This window comes from Geotrypetes seraphini, chromosome 4 (assembly GCF_902459505.1).
Source record: "Geotrypetes seraphini chromosome 4, aGeoSer1.1, whole genome shotgun sequence".
Classification (NCBI taxonomy): domain Eukaryota; kingdom Metazoa; phylum Chordata; class Amphibia; order Gymnophiona; family Dermophiidae; genus Geotrypetes; species Geotrypetes seraphini.
In genome coordinates this window covers 286,984,153-287,006,147 of record NC_047087.1, presented here as the reverse complement: position 1 = coordinate 287,006,147, position 21,995 = coordinate 286,984,153, and the positions used below count along the sequence as shown (strand labels likewise).

At 42.1% G+C, this 21,995-nt stretch overlaps 1 protein-coding gene across 5 annotated transcripts in view; it reads right to left on the bottom strand.

The window, feature by feature from the left end:
* ARMH3 (armadillo like helical domain containing 3) overlaps window positions 1-21,995 on the bottom strand; it is a 284,642-nt gene that overhangs the window by 152,264 nt on the left and 110,383 nt on the right. For all 5 annotated transcript variants that reach the window (XM_033941140.1, XM_033941139.1, XM_033941138.1 and 2 more), the window contains exons 13-14: window positions 14,328-14,403; window positions 12,794-12,884 (exon numbers count right to left, since the gene is read on the bottom strand). In XM_033941140.1, the coding sequence (XP_033797031.1) occupies window positions 12,794-12,884; window positions 14,328-14,403 (167 nt within the window). The remainder of the gene's footprint in view (window positions 1-12,793; window positions 12,885-14,327; window positions 14,404-21,995) is intronic.

The window sequence follows — 21,995 nt, the reverse complement described above, 5'->3', positions numbered from 1 at the left end:
CAGTACAGATCCCTGTGGCACTCCACTGTTTACTCTCCTCCATTGAGAAAATTGACCATTTAACCTTACCCTCGGTTTTCTATCCGATAACCAATTCCTAATCCACAACTGAACTTTACCAACCATCCCATGACTCTTTTAATGAGCCTCTCTCATGAGGAACTTTGTCAAATGCTTTCTGAAAATCTAGATATACTACATCAACCGGCTTGCCTTTATTGACATGTTTATTCATACCTTCAAAGAAGTCAAGCAAATTGGTGAGGCAAGATCTCCCTTGGCTCATTACAACATGTTTGTCTACATGTTCCACAATTTTATTTTTTATAATTGTTTCCACTATTTTGCCCAACACTGAAGTCAGGCTTACTGGTCTGTAATTTCCCAGATCTCCCCAGGAACCCTTTTTAAAAATCGGCATAACATTGGCCATCCTCCAATCTTCAGGTACTAGACAATTTTAGTGACAGGTTACAGATCATTAACAGCAGGACAGAAATTTAACTTGTAGATTTGGCTTAGTACAGTGGTCTCAAACACGCGGCCCGTGGGCCGCATGTGGCCCCCCAGGGACTATTTTGCGGCCCACGATCTGTCCTCTCCACTTCACAAGTTTTCCAATTGTGGAGAGGACAATCGCAGCTCGCCTAAAGCAGGGGTCCCCAATCTGCTTCCCATCCCGTCTCACTGCCCTCCCCCAAGCCACTGCAATCGGGGAACAGGCCAGCGTGGAGGTCTTAGCTCTCCCTGCTTATCTTCCCCAGATCAGAGCCAACCAATTCTCGCCACACGATGTCAATTCTAACGTCGGGGAGGAAGTTCCGGGCCAGCCAATCGCTGCCTGGCTGGCCCGGAACTTCCTCCTCAACGTTAGAATTGATGTCGGGTGGCGAGAATTGGTCGGCCCCGCGCTGGGGAAGATAAGCAGGGAGAGCTAAGACCTCCTCGCTGGCCTGTTCCCCAGTGGCGGCCTGTTCCCCAATGGTGGTGGCTTGGGGGAGGGCAGGGAGAAATAAAGAAAGGGGGGACAGGGAGACAGAAAGAAAAAAGAGAGATGGGACACAGACAGAAAGGGGCATGGAGAGAGAAAGACAGAAAGAAAGGGCGGGCATGGAGAAAGAAAAAGAGAATGGGGGCACGGAGAGAAAGAGAAAGACAGACATATAGAAAGAAAGGGGGCATGGAGAGAGAGAGAAAGAAAGAAGGGGCAGGGTGAAAGAAATAAAAAGTTGGGGGATGGAAGGAGACAGATGCCAGACCAGGGAAAAGGAAGGAAGGAAGGAGGGAGGGAGAGAAAGGAAAGAAAGAGATGTCAGACCATGGAAATAGGGACAGAAGAAGAGAGAGATAGAAGGGAAGGTAAGACATGGAAAAGTAGATTTTGAAAAGAAAGCAGAAAAATTGAATATTAAGTTAATGCCAAAGATGGATACAAGGCAGAAAGTGAAGATGGAGAGAAAAACAGTCAAAGGACAAGAAGGCCCTGAAAACAGTTAAAAGCACAGAAAAATAAAGTCACCAGCCAACAAAGGTAGGGAAAATGATTTTATTTTCAATATAGTGATTGAAATGTGTCAGTTTTGAGAAAGGAAAGATATTAAACTTTAAATGTGAGGGCTGCAGAAAAAATAGGGTACTTGAAGGGCCGCAGAAAAAATAGTTAATGACAATTTTGCATAAGGTAAAACTCTTTATAGTTTATAAATCTTTCCTTTAACTGTTAAAGGAAAGATTTATAAACTATAAATAATTTTACCTCATGCAAAGTTGTCATTTCTTTAATAAGACATTAACTATTTTTTCTGCGGCCCTCCAAGTACCTACAAATCCAAAATGTGGCCCCACTAAGGGTTTGAGTTTGAGACCACTGGCTTAGTACATCTTCTAGATTTGGCTTAGTGCATCTTCTAGATTTACTGAGCTTTCTTTCAGTTCCACTGCATCATCACCCTTGAAAACCATTTCCAGTTCAGGTAGATCTCTTACATATTCTTCTGTAAAGACCGAAGCAAAGGTCTGGTCAAAAAGTTCCAGGACAATCTTACAACTTATTCCATTTTGTCCTCTTCCCTACATATATACTTTTCCCAAAGTCTTTTACACTTCTTTAAACAGTCCTTAAAGGCATCTTCAGAAATCGGCAAAAGTTGCTCAATCGAATTTTGCTTTATGTTTTCAATGGTGTCGAATCACTTTGCTTTCAGCATGGATTTAAGTTTACGAACAAGAAGAAGTCAGCAGGAGCCAAGTCAGGAGAGTAAGGTGGTTGGCATTTTTTGCACAAAATTAATGAATTTTGAAGGCAGTATGAGTGGGTACATTGTTGTAATGCAGGAACCACGACTATTCCCTCCAAAGTTCGGGCCGCTTCCTCCTGATTCTCTTATGGAGTTGTTTCAATACTTTCAGATAGTGCACACAAAAATCCTCACTTGATCAACATGGTCATCATCAGTTGACGCTGATGGTCTTCCAGTTAGCAAATCATCTTCCACTGATTCACGACCACTTCTGAAGCGTGAATACCATTCAAAACACCTTCCAAAACTCATGACGTTCCCCATAAGTCACTTTCAACATTTCATAAGTTTCTAAAGCAGTCTTACCCAATTTAAAACAGAAGTTCACACTGTAGCGCTGCTCATTGAGGTCACACATGATGAACAGCCAATCACAAAAACACACTTTCACAAAAATTGCTAAAGTTCGGAGACAAAAACAGATATCAACAAACAGAAAAAAGGAGGTTACTCATGAGGTTTCAAGCTACTCAACGCCACCTAGTGCATCTCAAAAGAACATTCTGTTGGCGTGCAATTCAAACTGTCCTGGAACATTTTGAACAGACCTTGTATATTATGCCAGAAAATCATATAATTTTTAAATTCTGCTAAGGTAGCTGCTGTAGCTCCATTACTGGCTCTCAATCAATATTTTTTTGAAGGTTTCAAACTACTGGAGCAATCATATCTTCCAACTGGAAAGGCATATTTTTTTATCGATGTTGGCTAAAAAAAAAAAAAAGCTACTGATCATGATAATGCTGCTGGAATGGATATTTCCTTTGAAGAATTAAATGTGACTTAGATTATTACTGGAGAAGAACAAGAAGCTGTTCCAGCTATTTTAATAGTGGTTTCCCCCCTGTATATCTCAATAGCAGACTAGGGAGTTTTTTTAAAAACATGGATATGCCAATCGCTGCTACCACATCCTCTGGTTACAAGTGCCAGGGTTTAACTATTTATCGAGTGAAAAAATATCTCTTCCTATTGTTTTAAAAGTATTTCTATATAACTTAGTACAGGAATGGGCAACGAGGGCCGCAATCCATTCAGATTTTTAGGAGTTCCACAATGAATATTCATGAGATCTATTTGCATATAATGGGAGGTAATGCATGCAAATAGATCTCATGCATATTCACTGGGAAAACCCTCAAAATCCGTTTGGATTATGGCCCTCGTTGCCCACTTCTGCCCTAGTCTAATCCTGATATAGATAGAGATTTTTTTATTTTTTAGATATAGCAACCAGAATTGAACGCAATACTCAAGGTGAGGTTGCACCATGGAGTGATACAGAGGCATTATGGTATTTTTGGACTTAATTACCATCCTTCTCCTAATAATTTGGAGCACCTTGTTTGCTTTTTTGGCTGCTGACACACTGTACAAAAGATTTCAGAATACTGTATGCAATGACACCTACTGTAGATCTTTTTCTTGAGTACTGATCCTAAGGTGGAACCTAACATCTGGTAACTATGATTTGGATTATTATTTCCAATGTGTATCATTTTGCATGTGTGCACATTAAAGTTCATCTATTATTTGAATGCCCAGTATTTCAATTTCCTAAGGTCGTCCTGCAATTTTTCACAGTCTGCATGCGTTCTGCAGATGGTTTCCACAGACAACACTCCTTGCGACAATATTTAGACCCTTGAAAAAGCCTTTGTGAGGCGAAACAGGTCCCATCGGGGATACAGTCAACAGCTAACAGATTCAATGAACTGCAGGAGTTGTTGAACTGGCGAGCCTTAAGATAAGTCTGATTTGCTCTATCTTGATTATTTTGAATATTTTGATAATTAAATTTGGTTTATTTATTGAAGACAAACATGAATGGAGGATGGAGAAGTAATAGACACTGATCAATTTTCAGAGGGTTGTGTTTGTGAGGAGCTAGCTAAAATAAAGGTAGACAAAGTGATGGGACCAGATGGTATACATCCAAGGGTGCTGAAGGAACTTAGGGAAGTTCTGGTAGCTCCGCTGACTGACCTTTTCAATGAGTCTCTAGAGTGGTACCAGAGGACTGGAGAAGGGTGGATGTGGTCCCTCTCCACAAAAGTGGAAGAAAGAAGTAGGAAATTATAGGCCAGTAAGTCTAACTTCTGTGGTAAGCAAATTAATGGAAACACTTTTAAAATAGAGAATGGTCAAGTTTCTGGAATCCTGTGGATTACAGGACTGGAGGCAACATGGATTCACTAGAAGTAGGTCTTGCCAGACAAATCTGATCAATTTCTTTAACTGGGTGACCAGAGAACTGGATAAAGGATGTGCGCTAGATGTGGTGTATTTAGATTTTAGCAAAGCCTTTGACAGTTTTCCACATAGACGCTTGATAAATAAACTGAGTACCCTTGGGATGGGTCCCAAAGTGACGGGCTGGGTCTGGAACTGGTTGATTGGAAGGAGACAGAGGGTAGTGATGAATTGAGATCACTCTGAGGAAAGGGATGTTACCAGTGGTGTGCCTCAAGGTTCTGTTCTTGGGCCTGTCCTTTTTAACATTTTTATAAATGATATTACTGAAGGGTTGTCGAGTAAGATTTGCCTCTTTGCGGATGATACCAAAATCTGCACTAGAGTAGACACACCGGATGGTGTGAATAACAAGAAGAAAGACCAGGCAAAGCTTGAAGAATTGTCTGAAATTTGGCAGCTAAAATTTAATGATAAGAAATGCAAGGTCATACATTTGGGCTGCAAAAACCAGAGGGAACGGTACAGTTTAGAGGGTAAAGAACTTATGTGCACGACAGAAGAGTGGGACTTGGGTGTGATTGTATGTGATGATCTTAAGGTGGACAAACAGGCTGAAAAGGTGACAGTGAAAGCTAGAAGGATGCTAGGTTAAATAGGGAGAGGTTTGGCCAGAAGGAAAAAGGAGATATTGATGCCTCTTTATAAGACTCTGGTGAGACCTTATTTCGAATATTGTGCACAATTCTGGAGGCTGCACCTTCAAAAAGATATAAAAAGGATGGAGTTGGTCCAGAGGAAGGCTACTAAAATGGTGTGTGGCCTTCGTGATAAAGCGTATACTTTGGAGGAAAGGCAGGAGAGGGGAGATATGATAGAGACGTTTAAATACCTATGTAATATAAATGTGCATGAGTTGAGTCTCTTTCATTTGAAAGGAAACTCTGCAATGAGAGGGCCTAGGATGAAGTTAAGAGGTGATAGGCTCCGGAGTAATCTGAAGAAATACTTTTTTACAGAAAGGGTGGTAGATGCATGGAACAATCTCCCGGAAGAGGTGGTGGAAACAGAGACTGTATCTGAATTCAAGAGGGCCTGGGATTGGTACGTGGGATCTCTCAGAGAGAGAAAGAGATAATGGTTACTGTGGATGGGCAGGCTAGATGAGCCATTTGGCTTTTATCTGCTATCATGTTTAGAATTTAAGAAGAAAAAAGTAAAAAAGATATGATGTGATAAAACGGAGAGGTTTTCAGATCGATGAAAGAGACTGAATCCCATTGCATGCAGACTAAGATTATCCTTTACGGAGTGTTTGCTGGGTTTCTGAGATCTTTTCCTCTCCACTTACTGCATTAGTTCTGGACCACTCCCGACTAGAGACTTTTGTTATTGGTTATGGTTAAATAATACTAATTCAAAAAATAATCACCTTATTTCCACATAAATAAACAACCAAATACTTTTATGGTCACACAGTGACTCTAGATTTCTAAGTGAATGTTCAGACCCATAACCAAACTCTAGTGAAAAGTCACAGAGTCAGTTATAATAGAGACCATCATAGCAAGTTCACTGTCTCTGCCACCTGCTAATAACATACAAGGAAAAGAAAGATAACTTATCTGAATGCAGGATGGAACTGCTGTTGCTCTTTCACTGCTCCAGGTACATATTTAAAGTACTAACACATTGCAACTGCCATAAGCTGTTAAACCCCCTAGGGTCTATAGCAGGAGGGGCCTTAGGCACCTGGATCAATCAGACCCTAGGATCTTGTGGGTTGGGCAGGGGAGTGGCGGGCCCTCCTCATTTGGACGGAGGCGGGCCTGCTGGCCGGACATGCGAGGAGCGGTCTGGTCCAACTTGAGAAATTAAGTCTAAGGGGGGGGGGTTCTGGTGTGGGGGGGTTCGTGGGGAGGGTCCGGCAGGAGGGGTTGGGCACCCTCCTGCTGGCGATCTTAGGGCGAGTCATTGGGGGGGGCCGGCAGGAGGGGTTGGTCACCCTCCTGCCACGATTGTCGGGAGGGCCGTTGAGGGGGGGTCGGCAGGAGGGGTTGGGTACCCTCCTGCCACGATCATCGGGGGGGGGGCGGGTTTTGTCAGCAGGAAGGGCTGAGCACCTTCCTTATGGCGATCATCGGGGGGCGGGTTCTGTCAGCAGGAAGGATTTAGCAGGTGATCTTAGTGGCGGCCGTTGGGGGGTCCGGCAGGAGGAGTTGATCACCCTCCTGCCGGCGATCTTCGAGGGGCCGTTGGTGGGGGCGGGGAGGGGGGTTGGGCATGTTAAACCCGATTTTGTAACCGGCGTCTGCAACATGGATATCGGTTACAGCATCAGGTTAACTTTGGACGGGTGTAGGCCCGATTCTGTATAGGACTCCCGGACCAGTGTCCTATACAGAATCTGGGCCTGAGTGACAAGGCATTATCTAAAATTAATAAACTCTATAAGAAATTAAGCAACAGTACTTTGTAAAATGGCTTTATCCTAAAGAAAAAGCTCTAAATGAGAAGATCTGAAAAAATATATCTATTATTCCTTTATGTTACCAAGCACTTACAAGGAACACTATGGGAAAAAAGTAGCTCCAACTGCCAAAATTTTAGATATCAGACCATGACATTTAAATTTTCTTAGAAATCTCTCATAAGCTTTCTAAAATCTAGATATACTACATCAAAATGGATCATCTTTATCTACATATTTATTCATGGTTTCAAAGAAATTAAGCAAATTGGTGAGACAAGACTTCCCTTGGCTGAATCCATGATAACTCTGTCCCATTAAATCATGTTTGTCTATGTTTTCCATAATTTTATTCTTTAGAAGAATTTCCATTATTTTGCCCAGCACTAAAGTAAGACTTACCAGTCTGTAATTTTCTGGATCACCGCTGGATTTTTTTTTTTAAATTGCCATTATATTGACCACTCTCCAATCTTCAGGTACTATGGATGATTTTGACAATAGGTTACAAAATCACTAACTTGCCTCAAAATAAAGACTGACTCTAAGGGCTCCTTTTACTAAGCCGCACTAGTGGTTTTATCGCACGCACTGGATTAGCGCGCGCTAGCTGGAAATCTATCACCTGCTCAAAAGGAGGCGGTAGCGGCTAGCACGTGCGGCAATTCAGCGTATGCCATTCCGCGTGTTAAGACCCTAGCGCAGCTTTGTAAAAGGAGCCCTAAATATCTGGGTTTAAATTATAGTTAACTTTGTCAATTCAATTGCACTGATAGATCATAAATGGAAGAAGGCAAAACCTCAGACTATATTGCTGCGTCTCATAACAGCCAAAGGCTATTGACAAATGCAATATTATGGTTTCAATCATTGGTCCGCCTCCATCCTTTTTATATGAATGCAATAATTCATTAAGTGCTATAATTGATATTTTAAAACAATTTTCAGTAAATTTTATAATTTTGTATAAATAAAGTTATTGTGATTGTCAAAGTTAATAATAAAGTTGTATGAGATCATATAAAAAGTTCTGTGCACAATGGCAATTCTGTGCAAAAATAGCAATTTAATCATAAATAAAGATTTCAAAATTTATCATTAGAACTGACTGCTTGTACTATCAAAAAATTCATGAAACGTAGAAACCACTTATCTTGGTGGCACAAAAACTGACTCTGACGGATCCGTTTCGTTAGTACTTCTTCAGAGAATCACTATGGCTTTTCTAACTGATTCTCTGAAGAAGTACTAATGAAATGGATCCGTCAGAGTCAGTTTTTGTGCCACCAAGATAAGTGGTTTCTACGTTTCATGAATTTTTTGATAGTACAAACAGTCAGTTCTAATGATAAATTTTGAAATCTTTATCTATTTATGATTAAACTGCTATTTTTGCACAGAATTGCCATTTTGCACAGAACTTTTTATATGACCTCATACAACTTTATTATTAACTTTGACAATCACAATAACTTTATACAAAATTTACTGAAAATTGTTTTAAAATATCAATTATAGCACTTAATGAATTATTGCATTCATATAAAAAGGATGGAGGCGGACCAATGATTAAGACAAAGGGCCAGATTCTGTAAATGGAACCTAAAAAAAGACAGGCACCTAAAGTTAGGCCCCTATGCATGTTAATCACACTTAGGCGCCCAATATAGAATTGTGATTAGCAGCACCTAACTTAAAACTTAGGCACCTGTAATACAGACCAGAGTTTTAAAGGTCTACATTATAAGCACTTAGGTCCTTTAGAGAATCGTGCCTAGTGGTACCTAAGTTGTTCTCCAGACCTAAACATGCCTACGCTGGTGTTAGGCACCTAGCTTTTGTATAATCACATCTAAGAGGATAGGTGCTCATCTCTCAATTAATTTTTAATTTACTAATTAGCCCCTTTTATGAAGCCACGTTAGACTTTCTTATTGCTGGCCACAGTGGAAAAAGCTCTGATGCTCGTAGAATTTCTCTGAGCGTCAGAGCTAATACTGCTGCGGCCAGCGATTAAAAAGCCTAATGAGGCTTCATAAAAGGGGGCCTAACCCCCACTTTTACAAAACTGTAGTGCAGTCTTTAGCGCTGGCTGCGGCAGTAACAGCTCCAACGCTCATAGGAATTCTATGAGCGTCAGCGCTCTTACCACCGTGGCCAGCGCTAAAAACCGTGCAACAGTTTTGTAAAAGAGAGAAGGAGTAAGTTAGGTACATATTTAAGTGCCTATCTTTAGGCACCTTTTATAGAATTTCCCCTAAAATGACTACTGCCAGCTGAATATTGCCTCCCCCCCCCCTCCCAATCAATACATTTAGGATAAATTCTTCATCGAAGTCAGAGGATAAACACAAACAAAAGGTCTTTGTATGACCACAGTTAACACCACTTCCCCTTTTCTCAAGTTAAAACAGCACAGAAATTGAAACAAAATACTTTCTGTGCTCAGTTTAAAAGAAGGCTGTTTTATTTCCAGGAAAAAAGATTAATAAGGGTAAGCAAAATTTTTTAGCAATTGTATAATGAGCTGCGTGGGAGATACCATTAGCAGTGAACAGTTTGACTGGGAAATGTTTTAAAGGTTTCTCTGCATCATCAGAATATTTCTACAGAAGATTTTGATAACCATGGTAACACGACAGATTTCATTCTCAAGAGAAGAATGTCTTTAATGGAGATATTTAATTGACCTGAATTTTAAATAAAACAGGGGATAGCCTAAGAAGCCCGGGGTCTTGAAGCTGAGGAACCAATATTTCCTAGTCTGAGCCACAAAGTAATTATCACCGATATTGTCAATTTGAATTCTGTGTAGAAATATGTTATAAGATTTCCCATCATTCTTTTAATACTTAAAATTGAAATAAGCCACCACAACTGAAATTCTACAATATATGTAGTGGAAACCATGCACAAATATGTAATAAAAATGTAAAATTTTGGCTAAATTAATTATACGTTTTTATATAATATTATATATTAAACAGAACACTCTAAATCCATTCTAATACAAGTGGTACAAGGTAGGTGAATGCTGCTTCTATCAACATGCTTCACAGGTGAGGCATGCACATAGAGGGGCATAATCAAAAGGGACGTCTAAGTCCATTTACGTCCATCTCGCTAGTCATCCAAAGTTAAAAAGAGCACAAGACACATTTTTGAAAGATATGTCCAACTTTTTTTTACTTTCGAAAATCGTCCAATTATACGTCCTGAAGATCTGATCGTCCAAGCCGCTAAAACGTCGATCTTTAAAGCACATTTTCGTCCAACTGTCCATCCAAGTCCAAAACGTCTAGAACAAGCCCTGTTGGACGTGGGAGGGGCCTGCAAAGTGATGGACTGCACACCCAGACATGGCACCTAAACAGTGGGGTACCTTACAGGGCACTGCTGTGAACTTCACAAAAAGGGTGCCATGACTTCTCCTCACTACAGCTCCCTTATAGGTGACGGTGAGCCCCCCAAACCACCTCCAGAATCCCCTATCTACCACCCCAATAGCCCTTATGGCTGCAGGAGCCACTTATATGCCAATAAAAAAGGGTTTTGGGGTGTATGGGGCAGTGCACATGTTTCAATATCAATGCAGTGATTACAGGGGCTTATGGGCATGGGTCCTCCTCTCTATGGGTCCCTAACCCACCCCCAAGAAGACTTAAGCTGCCTCTGGGCTGGACGACTAGGCTTTCATATGCCAGGTGGTCAGGTGACGATGGTCTGGAGGCTGAAATTTAAAGTTGTGAATAAAATTTTTATGGGGGGGGGTTGGTGATCACTGGGGTAGTGTGTGGGGGTCTGTGTTCCACCCCCAGCCCCAGGTCCAATCCTCTCTCTCCCTCTCCTTTCCCTCCCAGGTCCAACTCTCTTAATTTCCTTCCTCCCTCTCTCTCCCTTGAATGGTACAGCATTTATCCCTCCCCTCCATGTCTCGATAACCCCTTCCACAGTCAGCTTACCCATAAGCCAGTCTTTGACCCTGCAACCAGCAACAGCCCTACTGAAAGGCTGCCTGTGGCCTACACCAGGCCTTTCTCTTGGACCCAGCCTTCCCCCTCCTGAAGTGATTTCATGTTTTCAAAAGGGTGACTATGTCAGAGGGAAAGGCCCAGTGTAGGCTGCAGGCAGCCTTTAAGTAGGACTGCTGCTGGCTTTGGAAGCAAGTCTTTGGAATAATCTAAACAACCATTAATATTAGTGTGGCCCAGTGGCATAGTAAGGGGGAGAGGTGCCATCTTGGTGGGAATGACGGCACTAATTCTCCTCTCCGGCCTCCCCCCCAGCTCCTTCCCACGCCTCTCCTTGCCACACGTGCGTATTCACTCCCCCCCCAACCCTGTACCTTTAGCTCTTCGCCGGCAAAAGCAATTCCAACCTGCTGCTTGTGCCAGCATCGACTCTCCTTCTGACATCACTTCCGGTCCTGTGCCTAGGAAGTGAAGTCAGAGGAAGAGACAACGTGGGCAGCAGTTGGTGATGCTGCTCGAGCCATGAAAGTTAAAAAGGTATAGGGGAAGGTAAGGGGCACACATGTGGCAGGGAGGCCAGAGAAGAGGGTGGGGGGTGCGCGCCACCGCACAAGACACCTCTCACCCTCGCTACTTCACTGGTGCAGCCATAGGTGAGACATCTAAATTCTGGGTGCCCTGCATAGTCTTCTAGACAGATCCAGCTCTTTCCTGCTAGGTCTTAAGTCTAATCTGAACAGATATTGTTGTTAGTTAGCTTCTTAAGTCCCTGAATAGCATGTCAGACTATGAGTACCCAAATTTCTTCTAGGACCTCTAGTTATTACAGAACATGCAGCCTGCCAGACACTCAGTTACGACAGTTTTTATATTTCCACTGAAACAATTAGTCAAGTATGACATTGTAAAACACTTAAACATATACTACTAGTTGATACTTTTTCTATGCCTTCAATTTTATAAACCAAAGATCTTCTGTGCTTATCCCTATTCTTTTCAATTCTGTTACTATTTTAGTCTTCACCACCCGACCTGGGAGGATACTCCAAGCATTTACCACTCTTTCTATCTCAGCGTGCAATAAATCAATTAAAATGGGTGAAGGAAAAGCACACACATTGTGATCTGTCTGTCACATTGCCATACAATATGTTCCTTCAAATCTGAGTGCACTAGCTGTGCTAAATAATGGCAGAACTTTAACAATGTCTGATGAAGTCTATGTGTTCTTTATCCTTGGATTTCAACTGAAACAGTTAAAAAAAATTAAATGTTTAAAGTTAAAATGTTAAATTACTTTTCAACCCATAACATTTCTTGAAAGCATCTCAAGATATACACTCAGATTTGTTTACACACTTTCTGGAACTAAAAAGCATAAGATCCTTAGATAAGATCTACTGGATATGTAGGTCAGTACAATATGAAGTACTCTTTCAGCTTTACAAGTAGCATCTAAGGATTTCATGATTTAAACCTTTTCTAATATCTATTACTATGCTAAAAGATGGCTGTCAACACCCTTGTTACCTCTCTCTAACATTACAACCAGACTCCTCCAACATTAAGCTTTATGACATTATTACATGCACTGTATTATGGTTTTCTGGAACTGATAGAAACCATGAAGGCCATCCTCTTTATGTTTTGTATTAAATATTGAAATTTTTCAAAATACTGTATGTAAGACTCCTAAGCTTTTATTTTTATGCATTGACATTAATGGTGATTGTCCTTTTAAACTTTGTTACACACACTGTAATATTCTATATTTAGAAAAATTGGCTTGTAAGATGACCTTTATCTCAAAGTACTATAATTCTTTAGATATGAAGGAAAGCATAGGCAAAACATCCTACCATCTAAAGAAGGTGGAGTGGTTCCAAGTGGTGTGGTTGGAGTTGGAATAGGGCTGACTGGTACTGTAACCAACCCCATTTCAGGATGGCTCTAGAAATAGAGAGGAAATTTAATATAACCATTTGCAATACAAATATTTAAACGTGAGCTTTTATAGATTATGCAAAGTAGCCAAGTTTACAGACTCAAGAATAACAAACAGTAGGTAATCAAAGCAAACACTGGAGCATGTAGGGTTGGGCAGACTGGATGGACCATTCGGGTCTTTATCTGCCGTCATTTACTATGTTACTAGATTACAAGCTCCGTGAAACAAGGAATCTCTTGTATATACCAAAAGTACATCATCAAGTTTTAAATGTTTTGTAGCAATTATCATGCAAATTGTGAGTTTTAGATATTTGTCCAGCTGTTGTACTGCCATTGGTTCCATATGAGATTTTATACTGGTTGACTAATTTTGTTAATAAGGTGTTAACAGAAGAGGTATATCCTGTTCAGCTTACTGATACCATGGGCTCCTTTTACAAAGGTGCGATAGTGGTTTAATGCGTGTAATACCATGCGCTAAACTGCCAGCCGCGCTAGCCGTTACTACCTCCTCTTGAGCAGGTGGTAGTTTTTAGGTTAATGCAGGGGTTAGCGCGTGATGAAAAGTCACATGCGCTGAAGCCGCTAACGCAGCTTCATAAAAGGAGCCCTATATTTACACCAACACCAAAAGCATCAAATGTTGATTTAAGTAAAATTGAATTTTATCATCCAGTGGCTGATATTCTATGGCAGGCCAAATTGTTAGAATTTGTGGTATATCAACAATTTTCTAATTAATATTTTCCAAAGGTTGTTTACATACAGCCCAGCATGGTTTCTGCCCACACCACTGCATAGAAATCTTATTGTTAATTTTGGTCTATGAAATTTGAAAAATTATGAGTTTTGGTAAACAAACATTGCTGCTTCAATTTAACATTTCTGCAGCATTTGATTCAATAGATCACAACGTAATGTTGAATAGATTGAGTGCTGTGGGAGTGGGTGGTAAGGTGTTGACTTGTTTTTTTAATTTCTTGACTAAAAGAAGATATTGTTTAAAAGGAACTAATTCCAATTCTGATTTTTGGTTGGCAGATTGTGGGGTTCCACAGGAACATAAGAACACTCACCAATTTTGTCGTTACTTTTTAACTTGTATATGAGCCTTTTGAGGGAATGGCTGACTAGTATTTGTCATATCTTATACGGATGATATTTTAATTTTAAGTCCAGCTTTAGAAAATTTTTAGGAGACTTTTAGATTTATTCAGAATATAATAACATTAATTGAATTGGACATTATTAATTTTTTAAGATTTAATAAACAGAAGAAAATAGTGTTTCTCAATTAACTTAAGGTTCAGCACTGTTTAAAGAATCTCCCCTTCAATAGTACCTCCTACTACTACAGACCCGTAGACATCCAACAGCATTGGTCGACAAGCATAAAATTTTAGGATTTGATTAAAGCAAGCAAAGGTAGAACTCGAGACCAACCTGTGCTAATACTGTAATGAAGTTCCTATTTAAATGCACTGCTTCATAAAGTGCCAGCAAGATTGCCTCATTGGTCCTAGAAAAGGATACAAGATGTCAAACAAGAATCCTCAATCATTTATGTATTTTCCATCAACAAGCTAGACTGAGTCAGGCACACAAGTAGGTGATGTCATCTGATGGCACCAGGACAAAAACTGTTCACTCAAAACTTATGTAAAGTTCTGAAAATAAAGTAATAATAATAATAATAATAACTTTATTCTTGTATACCGCATTACCATGGAAGTTCTATGCGGTTAACAGAAGAAGAGACTGTACATTTACAGCGATGTTACAATTTCGTTAAGGTTAGATTTACATTTTGGACAATACAAATTCGGTCAGGTTACCTTTACATTTTTTGACAATAAATATACTGTGAAGTTATTTTGGCAGCTAGGTTATATGTTCAGAGCGGTTACAATTGCTATAGTTAGGTACAGCGGCGTTACAGATTGCAGTGTTGCATGAGGTAGTAAGGGTTTAGGGGGAGAGGTCAGGAGGGGAGGGGGGAGGAGGGAGGGTTGATCAGAGGAATTTGTCAAAGAGGTAGGTTTTGGTTAACTTCCGGAATGTTTGATAGTGGGGGGAATTGGAGATGAGGGTAGAGAGGCATTTGTTCCATTTGCCCGCTTGGAATGCTAGAGATCGGTCGAGGAATTTTTTGTAGAGGCAGCCCTTCATGGAGGGGAAGGAGAACAGGTAGGTGTTTCGTGTGCAAGAGGGGCATGCAATTTCAAGGTGTTCGGATAGGTAGATTGGTGAGGAGCCTGCTAAGGTTTTGAAGCAGAGGCAGGCGAATTTAAAGGTGATTCTTGCCTCCACCGGCAGCCAGTGGAGTTTAGCATAATAGGGGCTGACGTGGTCATATTTTTTGAGGCCGAAGATGAGGCGGACGGCGGCATTTTGTACTATTCTTAGGCGTTTGATGGCGTTTTTGTAGGCTCCTAGGTATATGATATTACAGTAGTCCAATGTGCTTAAGATTAATGATTGGACCAGTAAGCGGAAGGAGAGGTGGTCGAAGTGGTGTTTAATAGTGCGGAGTTTCCAGAGGGTACAGAAGCATTTTTTGACCTGGGCATTGGTATGGTCTTTTAATGTTAAGCATCTATCTAGGATGACTCCGAGTATTTTTATGGAGGGGTTGATAGGATAATCTAGGCCGTTTAATTTTATGGAGGTGTTTGTTATTTTGTGGGAAGGGCTTGCTAGGAAGATTTTGGTTTTTTCGGTGTTCAATTTTAATTTAAATTGTGAGGTCCATTGTTCTAATTTGGTGAGGATGGAGGATGTGAGTTGTTCCGTCTGTAGGGTGAGTGAAGTTAAGGGGATGATGATGGTGATGTCATCAGCGTAGATGAATGATTTAAGGTTTAAATCAGCTAGTGTACGTGCTAGAGGTGCCAAGTAGATGTTAAAGAGGGAGGGGGAGAGTGGGGAGCCTTGTGGGACTCCACAGGAATTACGCCATTGATGGGAGAAGATTCCATTGCTGTGGACTTGATAGGTACGGCTAGTTAGGAAGCTAGAGAACCAGTGGAGTACTTGGCCGGAAATGCCGATGGAGTCAAGGCAACAGAGCATAATATCATGGTCGACCAGATCGAAAGCGCTGCTTAGGTCGAATTGGAGTACTAGGGCGCTTTTGCCCAGGGAGAATAGTTGGAGGAAGTAGTTGGTTAGAGCAGCTAGGACTGTTTCCGTCTCTTCAGATTTCTAAGTTCTTTTTCTGCTTTGCCAATAGGAGGAAATATTTTTTCACTCAGAGAATAGGTAAGCTCTGGAACGCATTGCCAGAGGTTGTGGTAAGAGCGGATAGCGTAGCTGGTTTTAAGAAATTTCATAGAGGAAAAGTCCATAGTCTGTTATTGAGAAAGACATGGGGGAAGCCATTGCTTGCCCTTGATCATTAGCATGGAATGTTGTTACACTTTGGATTTTTGCCAAGTACTAGTGACTTGGATTGGCCACTGTGAGAACAGGCTACTGGGCTTGATGGACCCTTGATCTGACCCAGTAAGGGTATTCTTATGTTTTTATCCCCTGTAAACCTCTAAATAGTTGTTTTCATTGATTGCTTCTTTTGTTTCTGAGTGAAAGGGTGTGGTGGCCATGTTAGTCCACTCTTCAAGGTAATATGTAGAAATAAAACAAAAACATAAAGGAAAAAAATATACTGTATTTTCACGCATATAACGCGCGGGTCCAAAGCATGTCTGTAAAAAAATTTTTTATATAGCACGCATACGCGTATACCACGCATGCTGCTATAACCTCCTCCCACTCCCGCTTACTCTTCTGGCCTGCGAACCGGCCTCCTCCCCCCCGCTCGCGTCACCCCCCTCCCCCGCAATCCTACAACCCCCCCAGTACCGCAAAACATCTCTTACCCGATTGGGCACCGGCACCAGCACCAATGCACAGGACGTGCCAGTGCCAGTGCCAGTGCCCGAATATCCTCCCTCGTTGTGCTGGGCTGGGCTGTGCGGTGCAGGGAGATCCTCCTTCTTCCCTGTGCTGGGCTGGACTGGGCTTTGAGCATTTGCGCATGCTCAAAGCCTCCTGATCTCGCTCTCTCCAAGATTCTCAGGGGGGATGCCGGATCGGAATGAAAAAAAAAAGTTGTAAAACGCGCTCACACCTATAACGCGCACGGTTTGTAAAAATCGTGTATAATGCGCGCATTATATGCGTGAAAATACGGTAATACTTTTTTTTATTGGACTAACTTAATGAAGTTTATGATTAGCTTTCAAAGGTAACCCCTTCTTCCTCAGATTAGAAAAAAGAAGATTTAATATTACTGAAGTTAGGATTTAGACTGTGCCCAGAATACAATAGAAGGATCCAAAACTTTGATGTTCATTCTGTCTTACAGTATGCTTCAGTCCTTATCACAGTCAGAAAGAGTACAAGCACTATGTCTGGAAGGTGCCATAAACACAAAGCATTTCAAAGAACAGAATCTTCCATGGCAAAGTCACCAACCTCTAGGCACAGTCCGCCCAATATTCAACACTATTTAACCAGCCAGGAATGGCTCATGGCTGATTAAATAGCACTAAGCCAGCTAAGCACTGATATTCAGCATGAAATGACTGCTAAATATTAGCGTTTAGTGGCTAACAGATAACTGGCTATGTTGCACATTTAAAGTGATAGCTGGTAGAGAATGACACGGTGGCTGTTACCCGCGCCTCGCAAGCAGACTTTCTTGAAGAAACTAGAAGTTTTGAGTCATAAGAACATAAGAAGTGTCTCTGCTGGGTCAGACCAGAGGTCCATCATGCCCAGCAGTCTGCTCACACGGCGGTCCAACAGGTCCAGGACCTGTGTAGTAGTCCTCTATCTATACCCTTCTATCCCCTTTTCCTTCAGAAAATTGTCCAATCCTTTCTTGAACCCTAATACTGTACTCTGTCCTATCACGCCCTCTGGAAGCGCATTCCAGGTGTCCACCACCCATTGGGTGAAGAAAAACTTCCTAGCATTGATTTTAAATCGGCCCCCTTTCAACTTTTCCGAATGCCCTCTCGTTCATGTAGTTTTCGAGAGTTTCAAGAATCTGTCCCTCTCCACTTTCTCTATGCCCTTCATGATCTTATAGGTCTCATATATATTGGACGCAGTACTCCAGATGCGGACGCAGCATCGCCCAATACAACGGCAGGATAACTTCTTTCGTTCTGGTTGTAATACCCTTCTTGATTATATCTAGCATTCTATTCGCTCTCTTGGCGGCTGCTGCACACTGTGCCGACGGCTTCATTGTCTTGTCCACTATTATCCCCAAGTCCCTTTCTAGGGTACTGTCATTCAATAGTATCCCTCCCATTGTATAACTGTACCTCGGGTTTTTGCTTCCTACATGCAAAACTTTACATTTCTCTACATTGAACTTCATCTGCCATCTCGTCGCCCACTCCCCTAGCCCAGCACAGGGCGCGTCTCCTCAGTTTAGATAGCTAGCAGAGAAGCCAACCAGGGGAGGTGGGTGGGTTGTGAGAATAGCTGCCTGCTGTCCCTGGATAGCACCTGTTACGGTAAGTAACTGTGCTTTATCCCAGGACAAGCAGGCAGCCTATTCTCACATATGGGTGACCTCCAAGCTAACCAGAATGGGATGGTGAGAGTGTTGGCAATTTAAGAGAATAGGTTTTGTAATACTCTCTGGCCAAAATGGCCAGACAATAGTGAGAAGTGAAAGTATGAACCGAGGACCAAGTAGCAGCCTTGCAAATTTCCTCAATAGGTGTAGATCTGAGGAAAGCTACTGAAGCTGCCATTGCTCTGATCTTATGGGCTGTGACTCTACCCTGTAGTTGTAATCCAGCCTGGGCATAGCAGAAGGAAATACAAGCAGCCATCCAGTTGGAGATGGTATGCTTAGAGATAGAATGTCCCAACTTGTTTGGATCGAAGGAAACAAAAAGTTGAGGAGCAGTTCTGTATGGTTAGGTGCGTTCCAAATAAAAGGCCAAAGTACGTTTATAGTCCAGAGTATGAAGAGCTGATTCTCAAGGATGAGAATGAGGCTTTGGAAAAAACACTGGAAGAATAATGGATTGGTTGAGATGAAATTCCGATACCACCTTAGGGAGGAATTTAGGATGAGTACGAAGGACCACCTTCTCATGATGGAAGACAGTGAAAGGTGGATCAGCAACTATAGCTTGCAACTCACAGACTCTTCGAGCAGAAGTGAGGGCAATGAGAAACACCACTTTCCAAGTGAGATACTTCAGATGAGCTGTAGACATTGGTTCAAATGGAGGCTTCATCAACTGAGCAAGAACAACATTGAGATCCCAAACCACAGGAGGAGGTTTGACATTGAAAAGTCATTTCATGAATCTGGAAACCACCGGATGAGCAGAAAGGGGTTTCCCTTCAATTGGCTGATGGAAAGCCGCAATTGCACTGAGATGGACTCGGATCGATGTAGATTTGAGACCAGAAGTGGATAAGTGCAAAAGGTAATCCAAAACAGAAGATAAGGAGGAATGTTGAGGCTCCTTATCATGAGAAAAACACCATGTAGAAAATCTAGTCCATTTTTGATGATAGCATTGTCTAGTGGTACGTTTCCTAGAAGCCTCTAAAATGTCTCTGACAGGTTGAGAAAACTGAAGAGGAGTTATGTTGAGAGATACCAAGCTGTCAGGTGTAGATCCCTGACTCTGGGTAAGCAAAGATGGAAAAACTGGTAGAAGGTATGGCTCCCTGCTGCTGAGTTGAAGTAGAAGGGAGTACCAAGGTTGTCTCGGCCACCGAGGAGCAATCAGAATCATGATCATTCTTCATGATCATGATCGTGGCATGATCGTTCTTCAACTTGACCAGAGTCTTGAGAATGAGAGGGAATGCATACAGGAAGAGATTCGTCCATTCTAGAAGAAAAGCATCTGCCTCGAGGTGATGAGGAGAATATATCCTGGAGCAGAACTGAGGCAGTTTGTGGTTGTGGGGAGCTGCAAAGAGATCTATCTGAGGTGTTCCCCACTGTGAAAAAATGTGATGAAGAGGTGAGGAATAGAGTGTCCATTCGTGAGGTTGCAGAAGACGACTCAAGTTGTCCGCCAAGCAATTTTTCGCCCCTTAGATATAGACAGTTTTGAGGAAGGTGTTGTGGCAGATTGCCCAGTCCCAAACCTTCAGAGCTTCTTGATAAAGGGAGGAAGATCCCATCCCTCCCTGTTTGTTGACATAATACATGGCGACTTGGTTGTCCGTCCGAATAAGGACTACCTGGTCGTGAAGAAGTTGAAAAGCATTGAGAGCCTTGAAAATTGCTCTGAGTTCCAACAGATTGATGTGACATTGACGATCCGTACTGGTCCAGTGGCCTTGTGTACCGAGACCATCGAGATGAGTGCCCCAAGCGTAGGTCAAAGAATCTGTCGTGAGGACCTTCTTATGGGGGGCATTTGAAAAAGCAAGCCTCTGGAGAGATTGGACGAGAGCATCCACCAACGGAGACTGCTTCAATGAAGGAGTGACTGTTATGTGTCGAAAAAGTGGGTTGCAAACCTGCGTCCACTGAGATGCCAGGGTCCACTGAGGAATTCTGAGGTGAAGTCTGGCAAAAGGAGTCACTTGTACTGTGGAGGCCATGTGACCTAGGAGTACCATCATGTGTCTCTCTGAGATGGAAGAGCGGGAAGACAGAGTTGAAGGAGAGCTTCCAGACGTTGTTGCAGAAGGAATGCTCAGAGTTGGATAGTATCTAGAACAGCTCCGATGAATTGTAGATTCTGAGAGGGCTGAAGTTGGGATTTGGGAAAGTTGATTTTGAATCCCAAACTTTGTAGGAACCACGTAGTCCGTTGGGTGGCTACAATAACCCCCTGAGATGTTGAATCTTTGATGAACCAGTCGTCCAGGTAGGGGAATACCTGAAGACCATAGTTCCTTAGAGCAGCTGCTACCACTACTAGGCACTTGGTGAACACTCTGGGAGAGGAAGCCAGGCCAAAGGGCAGCACTCTATATTGATAATGCAGATTCCCCACCCGAAATCTGAGATAGTGACGGGAGGCCGGATGAATGGGAATATGAGTGTAGGCCTCCTTGAGATCCACAGAGCATAACCAGTTGTTCTGATCTAGAAGGGATAAAGGGATATCAGGGACAACATTCGAAATTTTTGACTAAAAATTTGTTGAAAGCCCTGAGATCCAGAATGGGCTGCAGATCGCCCGTCTTTTTCGGAACAAGGAAGTAACGGGAGTAAAACCCCTGTTCTGCTGTTCCAAAGGAACTGGTTCGATGGCATGGATATGAAGCAGAGTTTGAGCTTCCTGAAGAAGGGTGGTCTGGGATGGACTGGAAGGATACGGTCTTGGAGGAAGCTCTGGTGGAACCTGAGTGAAATGAAGAGAGTATCCTTCCCTGATGATGGACAGCACCCAGAGGTTGGATGTGATTGTCTTCCATCGGTGGTAAAAATGATGAAGATGACCTCAAATAGGAGGAAGAAAGGGGAGAGACAGAACGCTGGAGGTTATGCTCTGCTTTAAACAGTCAAAAAGGCTGTGTAGCCTTAGGTGCAGCAGAAGGTTGAGATTTCTGCTGCTTCTGATTCTGCTGTTTCTTAAGAGGAGGGCGAGTGTAAGGAGCCATCCTCGGAGCAAAACGCCTCTGTTAAATAGAAGGAGGGCATGCAGGCTTGGCAGCAACTGGCTTTGGCTTAGGTCTGACAATAGAAGCAAAGGATTTTTCATGCTCAGACAATTTATTGGTGGCTGCCTCAATAGATTCATCGAAGAGGTCATTGCCTGCACAAGGAATATTAGCCAAGCGGTCCTGAAAATTAGGATCCATGTCAATGGTACGAAGCCAGGCAAGGCGACGCATTGCTACAGAACAAGCAGCCACCCGGGCATCATAAGAACACTGAAGTAGATGTAATCTGAGTTGTGATAGAGAAGCGATGACTTCTTGAAATTCAAAGAGCTTTTGAGTATCTAAATAACTAAGAAATTTAGGCAAAAGAGCAATGAGGAACTCAAAATAAGTGACAAAATGGAAATTGTAATTGAGGGCTTTAGAGAACATCACAGCATTTTGATAGATGCGATGTCCAAATTTGTCCATAGTTTTCCCTTCTCTTCCAGGAAGAAC